Genomic DNA, 14,435 nt, shown 5'->3' with positions numbered 1-14,435 from the left:
ATTCTTAAAAGCATCATTCTTTAACAATGAGAATTAATATATATATATATATATATGCAATTTAAAATTTAATTGATACTTATGATATGTTATTTAAAATAAAAAGAAATAGTTACATTGAATTATATATTTACAAACGTCTAAGTTGTAAATTTTTCTGTTTACACGATCATCATGATTATATCACGTTAATAAACATTTAACTTGATAAGAAAGGTTTTTGAATGCATCATTACTTAAATATTTTATTTTGTGAGTATATATAATTAAAGAAGACTATTTAAATTACTTTTGGCAATGCATAAGAGGCTTTTTAACGAAGAATGTTTTATTATAATTATAACAAATGATAAGGTTGAATGCAAGTAGCTAATGAATTTACTATCGGTAAGATTTAATAAAGGTTATTTATCAGGAGTTCAAATTTTTACTTATGGTATTAAAAGTTTACTATTTAAATTACTTGTGCATACTTATATAAGAAGCTTTTTAATCAGTAATGTTTTTTTATAATTATAACAAATGATAAAATGTTTTATCATAATAAAATATGGGTACGAAGATTTAATAAAATGTATATCAGGAATTGAAACAATGTTCTTATGAGTGAATATTAAATTTTATTTCTAGTTTTGATTTTGTAAATAATAAAATTATAATTTATATTCTTTTAAAGTTACTTTAAAATAATTTTAGATATGTTTTTATCTTTGTAAATATAAGACTTCTATTTTTAGTTCCTTAAAGAAATTGTAAATTGTAAATATTTAATATTTTCTAACTATGTTTTCCACTCCTTATAGTAATAGTTTAACGCTAAAAATGAAAAATAATAATAAATATAATAAAGATAATAAAGAATAGTTTAAATCAAAATAATTAATTTTTTCTTTCAGTAATTTAATTAAATAATATATTTTTATTTAATATGAATAAGAGAATTAAATACACTATTTTATATTTTTAATTTTAATATTATAATTTCATTAAAAATAATTTAATTTAGTTATACACTTATAACTTATTTCATATATCTTAATATTTTTTTTATAATGTTAGGCACCGTGTTTCATCACAAGAAAATTAACATAAAACAAAAAAAAAATGAAAACAAACAAACATGTAAAGCAGATTAAACCCATGCGAAGAAGAAAAAAAATAAAAATATCCCAAAACTCACTTAAGCAATGACCACTGTTTTCATTGAGCATTAGTAAAATCCTTTGATAATCATGGAAGTGTTTACCATTACTTTTTTCTATTTCACTTGCTTTTCAGGTTTTTTTTATTGATTTTTACTCCAATTTTAGAAGGACACACTTGTCTCTTGAATATTTGTACAAATTCATTTTTCTCACTTAATGATTATTTTCTATCAATCTTTTCAACCAAAATTTAGAGATCAAATTGGCTTCTTGTAAGAAAATGTTAGTAGGGGGATTGAACAATATCCGTTGCCAAGAATACATGACCTGTGAGTCTCTTGATCATCACCTAAAAATAGATTGAAGCAATTTTATAAGACCTAATCATGAGAAATAGTTTTGGAAGTAACCCGTTTGTCAACAACAAATTTAGGAAGCGTTGCATTAGTTGTAGATCGAAGTTGAGAGAATCCTTTGAAAAGACGTGAATAATGAGGAGGCAAGAAGTTCTATTTTTGTATCAAATCATCTTATTCATCAACACTCATCGAAAAGATATATCAGCAAAAACATTAACTTGATATCCTAACCTAACCCCTATATCATCAGCTGCAACAAAACAATAGATAATTCTTTGTCATATTTCTTTAACTTCAACCAACAAGAGATTCAACCTCTACTTGGTCAACAACAACTTTAATAAAAGTATCATGATAAACTGCAATTCCCTCAACTCTCACCATCACTACATTACGATACCAACTCCTGGAACAACGGATTCTAAAATGAGAAGTTGAATAAAACTTTAAACTCTTTTGTAGTAAACTAGACTAGATGGTCTAGTACCAAGCAAGGAAAACAATACACTAAAGATTATACTAGTTCACCCCAACACTCGGGTTACATCCAATTCTCCCTTAAGTAGACAACTTAAAAGGTACCACTAATCAAATAATTGATTACAAGATGATAAAAACTCTCTTCTCCTTTTAAAGTGTGTGTGTATGATCATAAAAATGTAAATTAATTTCATAAAATGTAAATCCAAAATTAGAGAGAATAAGAACAAATTCAGAACATTAAACAATTAGTTAAAAAGTTATGACCAAAATAGTAAGCAAATCTCATATTAGTTAAAAATAAAAAATTAAAATAATAATGTACATTGAACTCAATTTATTACTTATAAAAGGAAATGGTTTATTAATTAAAAATAAAATACATTGGAAGTGCTTTTAATATACAATAAATTGTGTGGACAAGTCATCATGTAGCACTTCCTTTTATTTTATATTTCCATATCATATCTTTATTATTAAAGGATATCAAGTCTCATATATCTATTGTACTTATGTTGTTTTCTCAACATAAATAAAGCATTAGTGTTGTCTAAAAAACACATAATTTTATCTCAATGTTTCTCTCTTTCCCAAAGTTTAACATGATATTTAGAGCCTTTTTCAAAACCATGTTAGTTTGATAAACCAAATGTCTCTAAAAGATTTCTTATTTTGTGAACCTTTCTCTTAGGCCTCATTCTCATTATTCCTCATCTCCTTAGTTTTTTTTTTTCCTTCCTTAAGCTTTCCAGAAGAAAAAAAAAATGTTTGATCCATCTCCAACAACATTTGAAGACTTTATCAAATGGTGTGTGACATGTATCCTTTAGTAACTCTGCTTCATTAACACACACTAGTAATTCATTTGCATGTCTCTATTAATCTTGTTCTTTTAGTTCCCAAGTTATTGAATCTTAAGCATATGACGAGATATTTGGTAATCGTTATTTTTTTCTTTTCTTTTACTTAAGTTGTCAATTGTATTTTATAATTGTTGTCAATGTTTTATAAACACAAGCTTACAACATTGGTACTACGAAACCCCTCTCATCACTCAATTGTGACTTTGTTCTTTATTTTCCTAATTTCCCTTTTAATTTACTACACGTTGCTTGATTGACCTTATCCCATATTATTCTCACATTCACTAAAAATAATATTATCTTACATGATTAGATATTTGGTGTCACATGACCTTTGCTATCTCTATCATAACCGCAATATGTAAATTAATAATCTCCAATGATAATTTATGTTCAATTACAACATCTTGGATTAAAAAAATTGCAGAAAATAATGTCAAGCTTAAAACATTTGTCTATTTTTAATTGTGCGAGTCATGTTAATTAGAAAAAAAATATTTGTCACTCTTTTTTATATCACCTTTTTCTTTTAACTCATCTTATATTTAAGGTTCTTCTTATACTATTAGCCATTTCGATTTTAAATATTTTGTTATCTTTATTAATAATTTATAAATTAAAAAATATGTTTTAAAAAACTTACATCCAATTAGTTTTAACATTAAACAATAATATATTAAAAGCCAAAACTCATTTAGGTTTAGGTTGATCCATAATTGAATTCAATTTATTTTTAAAGGTGACATTGTTTTGATTGGCTTTTCATTTCTACCACTAAACACATCAATTATGATCTCTTTTAGTTTAGGCAATGGTTTTGTCCCATTTGGGTCTTGAGAGGCTTAAATGGTTGCTTGGATGAGTTAAGTTTGATTTAAAATGATTAATGAATGAAATGATGTGTATCTAATTTCACTTCATTCCCCATATATGTTTTAGAAAAAGGTTAAAATGATATTAATTTAGACATACAAACAAAGCACTGAAAGAAGATGTCCTTTCACTCCTTTGCGATGTTTGTATATATAGACATTATGTCAAGATCATTCAAATCGATACTAAAATAATTGAAATAAAAAAATAGATAAAAGAAAAAATAATTATATATATATAGCCATCAACGTGATATATAGTGTTAATTCACTTTATTGGTTGGGATATATGTTGATAATGTGGATAAACATAGATAACTGCAGGTCATCTTTAACCAAACCAAAAATTGTATTTATATATATAAAAGCACCTTATATAACATAGTGTATGGTTGTTCCATCAATAGTAACAAACCATTCATATCTTAATTTCTTTATGTTTATGGAAGCACCAAAAACTTATTTTATAATAAATTACTTGTAAATGTAGATTAAAGTTAACTAATATTTGAGTTAAGCTATATTAATTTTTTGTGTATATTTTTATTCTCTCTTTTTTTTCTTTCTTAAAATTTTTCTCTAATTTATTGTGATGTTTGTTGATAGTTACATTCTTATATTCATCAAATTTAGTTGACCTTTTGTGCATGAAAATTTTAAAATGTTAAGATGAGATAATATGAAAATTATGCATATAACACACGTTCTATTTTCAAAATTAAAAATAAATAAGAATTTGGTCACATAAAAATCGACTCTCTCTTTTTCTTTAGTGAAGTTTTTTATGCATGCATATGTAAACTCAGGATCACAATGTTGGAAAGTGAAAATCTTAATAAATATATAATAATAATAATAATAATAATGTATTTCAAACATTTTTAAACTATTATATTAATTAATTGATATTTAATGAGACATTATATTTGAGATTTATTTTTCGTGTGATTAAATTCTTTAATTTTAATAATAATAATTATTATTATGATCAGTCAATTGGACTAGCAAGACGTAACTGCCAAAAAAATTATTTTTTATTTCAATGTTAACTTAATGCAGAATTTGAGAATTTTCTTTTACTAATATTAATTACTTTCTTGATTTATATACATAAAAAAAGACAGAAACGTAAAAGTAATCAACAAAAAGTTTAATTTAATCTAAAATTTTGTGCAAATTTCATTTATTCTTTTACCAGGAACAATTACCGACACAATATGAACGTAAATGACTAGCATAGAATTTAGCATATACGTATTTCTTCTAAATATAATTTATTTCAGATGCGAAATATATCATACATGCAATTCATTATCACTTATCTCAATCAATGTTAATGAGTTAATTAAATTTAAACATTATGATTTTAGAAGTTACTAGCTAAATTACACCTATATATTATTTATTCTTCTAATTTTATGAATTTATTTTTCATTTATTTTTAAGTTATTTTTAAAATTCTGAAAGTATTGTATCTTTAATTATATTTTTCTCTTTGTGTACTTTATTATTATTATTTAATTTAGCATACCTATTTAAACTTTTTTAGCATACTTAAAATTATGTGTATTAAACCCATCATAACTTTTTTTAAGAATTTTGATTGTATTACAATCTTTAATTTAATATATTAATATTCAATAAAAATGAATTATCAACTCCATAAATTAACATCTTTGAAGGTATCAATTTCATTTTGTTAAAAAAAATAAAAATATTTTAAAATATATAAATGAGTACAAATCTCATTTTATAAGTTAATTTTATAAAGTTTAACTTTAATATATATTTTTATAAAAAAAACTAAAAAAAATTATTTATTCTAAGTGTAAATTTTTTTGTTGAAAAAAGAAAACCCTCTTGATGTTCAAGAAACAAAGATTTAGACATTCTAACCATCACCCCTTCATTCTTATCTATCTATCTATAATAGGATCTCACACTTTATCATAAAAGTAGTTAAAATAGAATGAATGAAATATGTAGCATTCCCATTTTTGTTGCCCATTTAACCTTTCCAACTCACTCTTACTATACAAGGACACAACAAACCATTATACTTACCAACTTACAAAATCATTTAACCTAATGTCTAAGATTTTAATGTAATAGTATTAATAATGTGTTAGGTATTTTATATCCTCCATTATGTCACCCATAATCTTCTTCTACTATGTATCATTTTCACTACATTTTTTTTTTCAAGTAGAAGTAAATTGCAATTACATTTCTTGTACCCCTCTTAAAATCGAAGGTGGAATCTACTACCAAAAGACATTATTTCCATGATATAACTTAAACAAGGTTTCAATAGTTATGATTGAAATTGGAAAATAGGGTCCATTTTTATGATTAAGATGGAAGATTAAGCAAAATACTTCAACAATCGTTTCATTATGTTTTATTAATTTAAATTTTGTTGGGTGATGTCTTTGTACCCACGCAAACCGTTTAAGATGAGGCCTATGGGTCCCATTCTAGTTGATAAATTAGATAACAAATACAATTCTTGAGTTCTTTTTTAGCTACAATCGCCAAAATTGAAATTTTCAATTAAACTTTTTAGACTATTTCAACAAATTAGTGGACCAACATAGCCAACCTTTTGTGTATATTATTCTTATTCACATGGTTCTTTTTTTCATCAAATTTCTGGATCATGTCATGTGTTAGAACTATGGGATTCATTTGCCTCTTGAATTGCAAAGTTGAAGAACAATATCATTTCCAAACTCTACCTTTTTTAGTAGGTGTTGGGTTAGGTTTGAATTTCTATTATGCAATTATAAGAATTGGATACAATTTAATTTAGTTTAGTTTTATTTTAATTTAATCTAAAATCTGAAGGAAGCTAATTATGTTTTACGTTTGATTTGAATTAATTTTGTAACTTCTATCATATAAATTTTTTACTGTAATTACTGCAAAATTGTTAAATAATATATGACAACAAAAATTAAACAAAGAGAATTTTTGTTACTTTTTATATAACTGCTATTGTAATTTCAACTTTCATTTATATTTATGATAAATGAGTTAAGTAGTTTTGTAATAAAAAAAACTATAAGTATAAATACACATTTAGTATTATTGAGAAATATAAGTATAATACAATTAAACTGTAAATTAATTTTCAAGAATTAAATTAATGTATATTCATTAATTATGAGTGAACTCAAAATATATAATATAATATTTAAATATAATAATTTTAAATTTCAAAACGAAATAAAACTGTTAAGTAAAATTAATTTTTGATTAGTATTCAGCTTTTTGGATTATTTTTTGGGTGGATTTGACCATGCTTTTGCTTCTTAGGGGAATTGAATTGGGATTAAGTTGGAAGAATTCTGAGGGCTTCCAACAGAAAAAATCAATGTAATTTTTTTATCCTTTTTCTTTGTTTCACATTTTGAAATAGTTAGGGTTTGTTGGTCAGAAAAGGGGGAAATTAGGATTAAGGGCTTCCATCAGTAATTAACTTTGAAAAGAGAGTTTTGCTTTGATGTTCCTTCCAAGAAAGATGGTCTAACTTTGAATTTAAAACCCTTTTTATTTTTCCCTTTTGTTTACTTCTTTGCCCTTTTGCCTATTCAATAATGCATCATAAATGGTCCCATCTTGGCATTCAACCTTCATTTAGCACATACTCTAACACCTTTCTTTTCAACTTTCAAATACACAAATGCTCATAATGTAACCCATTAGCACAAACAAATATTTTATTGTAACCCATTTGCTACAAAGCATTCCAAGAATTGAACTTTGCTCAAAGATTTGTTATGTGCTCATTTTCTCGTGTTGTTGTGTTGTTGTATGCTAAACCCATTATTTTTTGCAATAAAAAATCAATAAATGTGAATTACTTCAGAGATGAAGGTGGTCCAACTCGTATACAAAAAAATTCAAGCCAACTCACCTAATCGAACTCTGAGATTCCACCTAAAAGAATAAATCTCTGGAAAAAAAACATCAACAAATCATCCTCATACAGACTAGAGGGTCAAGACACCAGTCAGAAAATGAAAAAAGCATAGCATGAGACTTGGTAGTGACCCACAACCAAGCCTTTAATTGAACAAAGGCAAAAACTTCTGAAACGTTAGCCACACCCCTGTTAAAAATTACATTGTTCCTATGCTTACACAACTCGCTTACCACTACAATCCATACCGCTCCCCATACATCGCCTGAAACATTTATGAGTATGAACTAGGGAAAAATTCAGCAAAGGAACGTCGTGAGACACGAACGACACTCCAATCCATTCAAAGCAATGACTTCAAACTAGTCAAACAAATCTACACTCGAAAAACTATCTAACACGATCCCACGCTTTCCCAAATTGATCCTGTGGCTATCTTATTCTCCTCCAGACAAAACTACATAATAATGTTAGATTTTAAATTTAATTCAATTTTATAAAATTAGTTTATAAGATAAAATTTACATTCATTTATACACTACAAAATATTATTATCTCTAGTCGAAATGGATTATTAGTTGTTGTGAATGGTTGGATGGAATCTAAATTCAAATATTATGTTTGGTTTTAGCTGGCAAATATGTACTAAATAGATTTTATAATGGGAGGAAAATTTAGGTTAATTATATTAGCAGTGGGGTGGGGGAATTTTAAGCAGTAGGGCCAAGTGAGAAAGAGTGAAAAACTGAAGGTGTTGTAGTGCAGTGGAGACTTGACAAAAGCAAAAGCAATTTGTTGGAGGGCCAAAGCAGAACATAACATTCACCAAGGTAGCAGCAATAGATTCCTTTTATAAAACAGATATTGAAATATGGATATTATTTTGGAAAGTACAGATGGATGTGATAACGTATGGGAACAAAATTTTGAATCCTCATCACATTATTTTCCAAATATATGGTGCCATGCCAATTAGTCGGTGAGTGGCGGTGCATTCCTGTTCTTCCTACTTCTTAAGGCTACCTTTCTCTTTCTGGGTTTCAATTGGATCACCTAATTACTCAGCTTTTTCATTCTCCATCCAACATCTATTTAATTCAATCAGGACAATAATACTATCAAACTTCAAATAATTCAACTCACTATTTTGCTAGCCATGTCCATTTCAACAAACAAATTCATGAATTTAAAGAAGAAAAAGACACATGATTCAGAATTCTAAAATCATATGTTGGACTACATTTTCTATATCAGTGTAACAGGTTCTGAACCTGATATAAGCTAACTAGTATTCTTGATTGTGGGGAAAACGACAAACTTTTTCTGATACGGTTTCCATCTGTTCAAGTTAATAAGGTTTTTGTCTTAAAAGGTGCCACCCCTGTGAAATAAAATTGGCACACAAGAGGCTTGTGGACAAAGTAAAATAAGTGAAATTTAAGTTTTAAGCAGCTATCTTCTAAAACAGTCTGATTTTGTACCTGATTTCATTGGTTGGAAGGAGGGTATATTAATATTCATATAAAGAAAACAAAGTTTCTTAGGAAGCATACCCACATAATGACTCAAGCATCTGCAGCCATAACTGGCCCCACCCTTGCTGTGGGTCTGGTCCACCAACTCATGTGTGTGGTTTGGTGGGCCCTTTCATTTGTTGCCTTAATAAAAAAAAATTGAGGAGGAGCTGGCAGAATTATCAAATTAAAAGTAATATTTTCAGTCACAAAATTCTAGACTTTGCAAAAATTCACTGCAAACCCAAACTATATACATACATAAAGCAGTTACTACACAAGAACTGTTAGACATTTTTTACTTGTCTGATGTAAGGAACAGATGTAAGATTATGAATATGGTATATAATCATATTTGTTTTCAGAAATGTAATCAGAAGGTTGCTATCTGAGTTTTTGTGTGTAAAAGAGCATTTATTAAAAGGTGTTACTTCTTCAAATGAGATTTATTATTTTGAGAAACTAGTTTTTGACTGTTAGACACGATACTAGTCTTATTTAATAGATATAGTGAAAAGCATTTAACTGTTGAAGTGTGATTCTCCATTTTGTCAAAAAGCATAAAAATTCAGAAAATTGTTTGATTTTGTTTGACTGAAGAACATTTGATTCCCCCCAAACCACCTAGGCTTAGCCTCCTTTGGTTATCATTTCATTGAATTCAAACCGCCTATTTCTCACACAGTCGAAATAAAACCATTAGCTATCTACTTCACTTCTACTCTCTCTCATACATTACACACCCAAAATACAGTTTTGACATCTTGTCTGAAAACTCTCTTTCCCTTCGAACTTTTTCTCTGTCTCTCATTCCAACACTTGCTTAGGTTCCAATCTGATATTCCAGGTAAACCTTTCTTTGTACATATAAAAAAAACAGAACACCAGCCATGGCTGCCAACAAGTTTGCAACCATGTTACACAGAAACACCAACAAAATCACCCTTGTTCTTGTCTATGCCATCCTAGAATGGATTCTCATCATCCTCCTGCTCCTCAATTCTCTCTTTTCTTATCTAATCATAAAGTTTGCCGATTACTTTGGCCTCAAAAGGCCCTGCATATGGTGCACCAGAATCGATCACATCATAGAGTCTGGGAAGAACAAGACTTCTTGCAGAGATCTTGTGTGCGAAGCTCATGCCTCTGAGATTTCCAAACTGGGGTTCTGCTCTATTCATCAAAAACTGGCTGAGTCACAAGCCATGTGTGAGGATTGCTCCTCCTCGTCCCAACCCGATTATGTCAAACTCTCACGGAATTTTGGTTTCTTTCCATGGATGAAGCAGATAGGTATGATTCAGGATGAGAGTGCTGATGCTGGTGACAAAGCAATTGTGAAGGTGGAAGAGGCTATGAGGTGTTCTTGCTGTGGTGTCAACTTTGACAAGAGATTCTACCCTCCTTGCATTTTTATCAAGCCTTCTCTCAATGTTTTGGAGTACGACCAGAAGCAGAATTTGGTGACAGAACGCGGGGTTGGTGTAGAGATTGATGAAGATCACACCAGATCGGATATTGTGCTTGATCATCATGAGGATGGACAGGGGAATGGAGAAAACAAGGAAAGCCACATGGTGGTTGAGGTTGATCAGGGTTTGGATAGAAAGGATGAGGAGGCAGAGAAGAGTTGTGATTGTTCTGTATGTGATGCTAGCGTGGATATTCTTTGTGATGAAATTTGCAAGTTGGATTTGGGTGTGGAGAAAGGGAAAGAAACAATTGAAGAGGAAAGTTTGAATGCCAGTAAGAGTATGGATGATGATGCTGATGATGATCAAGCTTGTGAGAAATCCGCTGCTCAAGTTGATTGTACCAGAGAGATAACTGTGGAGACTCCACCCAAACATCTGGAATTTTTCATTCATGGTGATGATTGCAGATTGATTCCGGTTGAATTGGTTGACTCCCCCGCTACAGAAAATAGGACTCACAGCAGGTATATGGTGGGAGGTGAAGGACTCAACAGCAATGAAGATTTTATTCTGGACTTTGATATGAGTGCTGATGCAGAAGCTGAACCGCTTGTTGAAAATTGGCACATTTCTGGGGATATTGTGGCAGAATTTTCATGCCAGGAGAACGAAAATGCGGCTAAATCAGTTCAGTTAAGGACCACAGGGCAGTCCCCACTGTTGTCACAATTAGAAGAAGAAAATTTGGTGCAGAATTGTGAAGATATGAGATTTTTTCAACCTGCTGATGACTTCACCAAGGATGAGAACGTTGAAGCAAACATGGAAAGCAGAGATGCAGAACAATGTTCAGATGTTTCTCTAGGTTCTAATTATTTCCCCCCCTTAATAAGCCCTTTCAGTTTGTCATACTTTTTTGCTTCTTGATTTTCTAAATGCAATTATCTCTAATGCTTTCTTAATTCCTGCAGCATCTGAAGATGCATCACAAATGCAAGGTGAGGAATATGAAGCAGAAGTCTCAATAGGGACTGAAATTCCTGATCAGGAGCAAGTGGATGAGTATCAAAGCCAGGATGTTCTTTTGGATACAAATCAACAAATAGAAGAAGATCCATCTACTAGCGCTGTCAGATTTAATGTGCAAGATGAAAGTGGTAAACCTCAACTTCTTATCTTCCATTTTCCTGAAGTTCATTCTTAAAACTTTCTGATAATTCAATTTTTTAATTGCAATTTATAACTAGGTGATGACAAAGGTGAAGAGTTTGTAGAATTTAAAACCTTGTCAATCGAAGTGAGAATGCCAACAGTAAATAACCATTTGCCATCTTTATTGGTGCTTAACGAGAATGAGGAAGAAAAAGTTCCTGACACACCCACTTCTGTGGAGAGTCTACATCAGCTACACAAGAAATTGCTTCTTCTTGAGAGGAAAGAATCAGGAACAGAAGAGTCATTGGATGGAAGTGTGATAAGTGATATAGAATGTGGGGAGGTAACCATGGAAAAGTTAAAAGCAGCATTGAAATCTGAAAGGAAAGCTTTGAGCACTCTGTATGCAGAACTAGAAGAAGAGAGAAGTGCATCTGCTATAGCTGCCAATCAAACAATGGCGATGATAAATAGGCTTCAGGAAGAGAAAGCAGCAATGCAGATGGAAGCCTTGCAGTATCAGAGAATGATGGAAGAACAATCTGAGTATGACCAGGAGGCTTTGCAACTATTGAATGAGCTCATGATGAAGAGGGAGAAAGAGAAGCAAGAGCTGGAAAAGGAGCTTGAAATATTTAGAAAAAAGGTTCATGACTATGAGGTAAGAGAAAAGATGGTGATGTCAAGAAGAGATGGTAGCATGAGAAGCAGAACTTCGTCTCCCTCTTGTAGCAATGCTGAAGATAGTGATGGATTGTCCATTGACTTGAATCATGAAGCAAAGGAAGAAAACGGGTTTTATAGTCATCAAGAATGCAGCAACCAGAACACCCCCGTAGATGCGGTCTTATATTTGGAGGAATCATTGGCAAACTTTGAGGAAGAGAGGTTACAAATTCTAGAACAGCTCAAGGTACTGGAAGAAAAGCTAGTTATATTGAATTATGAGGAAGAGCACTGCTCAGATGATGCTAAATCAGTAGAACTTTCCGAAGAGAATGGGAATGGATACCATGATGATGATGATCACGAAGGTCAGGTAAATGGATTTGCTAATGGTCATGCAAAGGAAATAAATGGAAAACATCATAAAGGGAGGAAAATCATGGGTGCAAAAGCCAAGCGACTCCTCCCACTTTTCGATGCAATGAGTTCAGAAGCAGAAGACGTGGAGTTGAGTGGAGACGAGTTAGATTTGCCCCACTTGCAAGACAATTCAGTTGAAAAGGTTAACATGGTGAAGAAAAAGTTTGCTTTAGAAGAGGAAGTGGATAATGTTTACGAGAGACTACAGGTGCTGGAGGCAGACAGAGAGTTTCTAAAGCATTGTATCAGCTCCTTGAGAAAAGGGGACAAAGGGTTAGATCTTCTCCAAGAAATTTTACAACATCTTCGTGATCTGAGGAATGTTGAACTCAGGGTCAAGAACATGGGAGAGCTAGCAGTGTAAGAAGTCTAAAAGCTCAAATAGGTAAATACACTGAATTAATTAATTATATAAAGTCTTTTACAAATCACCATGCATATAGAAACTAAAGTCTTCATTTATGCACTTATGATCATTGTAGATTTGTTACATTGGAGTTGATCTAGAAGCTGGAAATGAAGCATGCATGAGCATTACAGTGGTGTACATATATAGGAGAGGACACCAATGAATGCATGAGTTAAATTTGAAGAAAAAAGGTTGAGTGGGAGTTCCCTGATGGAGAGGGGAGAATCCTGGTGCTGTCTGTCTGATGAAATGGTGGACAAGAAAACAGAAGTGTGCCATTGTCTTTGATGTTTCTTTTGTCCAAGTAAACCCAAATTTTTGGTGGGTTGTGTCCATCATCACCTTTTGTGGGAAAAGGAGGATGATGAGCATATGTGTGTGTAGGCTAGTGAGGTGAAGCCACCCTGTCACTTGTATTTTGTGAGCATGGACCTAGCTTGCAAAGCTGGAGACATCCAAAAAAGATTCCAGTGCCAGGTAAAATAGCACTGGTTTCATAGACAGACAGAATTAGGGCCACTAGTTTTGTCATTTCTTTCATTTTTTCTTTTCAGTTAGAGTGAAGATTGGGGTCAGTAGCCTCTCTCTTCTCTTCTTTTGCATCCTTTTACTTTGAGTTTGTTTATTTCTGAGGGGGAAAATCTGAGTCACTTGTATACTACATCATGTATTCATTTGTAATTATATAAAAAAAAAGTGAGTGTTTGTTTATAGTGCTTGGAAATAACATGAGATACAAGTTTTATTTCTAGTTTAAACCTTACGCTGCTTTCACGTTGGAATATTTGATTGTGCTTTAAGCAAAATGCAACTTCTTCTTTGATTAGGTTCAAAACAATGCAACTGAAGTAAAATATATAAGTTAATATTCTGCGTTGAAACAAGCGCTTTTATTTATTTATTTATTGATAAAGTGAGTACGTTTCCGAATGTTCTATAAGTATGAATAGGGATGCCAGTGATGCCAAGAAACCAAATATTTTTCTGCTGTAAAGATAAAAATCTTATAAAATGGGTTTACAATATTAATCCTTAATTTCTAATTCATTCTTTGTATCAGATTGTCAACTTATCTTTGATATTAAATATTTTTGGGTGACCAATAATAAGTGATATAATAAATTCAGCAAAATCTTATTAATAAATTCTAAATAAATCTAATATTATTTTAATTTATAGAATTTAATTTTAACTCAACCTTACAATAGATTG

The 14,435-nt window shown here is 30.5% G+C and overlaps 1 protein-coding gene across 1 annotated transcript; it reads left to right on the top strand.

Annotated features, from left to right (window-relative positions):
* The first annotated feature begins 9,339 nt into the window (after window positions 1-9,339).
* Window positions 9,340-13,934, top strand: LOC137811631 (myosin-binding protein (Protein of unknown function, DUF593)). The gene is made up of 4 exons (XM_068613434.1): window positions 9,340-11,438; window positions 11,545-11,730; window positions 11,821-13,199; window positions 13,297-13,934. The coding sequence occupies exons 1-3, from the start codon at window positions 10,049-10,051 to the stop codon at window positions 13,176-13,178; spliced, it is 2,934 nt and encodes a 977-aa protein (XP_068469535.1). The 5' UTR covers window positions 9,340-10,048; the 3' UTR covers window positions 13,179-13,199; window positions 13,297-13,934.
* The last annotated feature ends 501 nt before the right edge of the window (window positions 13,935-14,435 follow it).

This window comes from Phaseolus vulgaris, chromosome 2 (genome assembly GCF_051622355.1).
Source record: "Phaseolus vulgaris cultivar YP4 chromosome 2, ASM5162235v1, whole genome shotgun sequence".
Lineage (NCBI taxonomy): Eukaryota > Viridiplantae > Streptophyta > Magnoliopsida > Fabales > Fabaceae > Phaseolus > Phaseolus vulgaris.
Note: the sequence above shows the minus strand (reverse complement) of the source record. Positions and strands in the feature narration are given on the sequence as shown.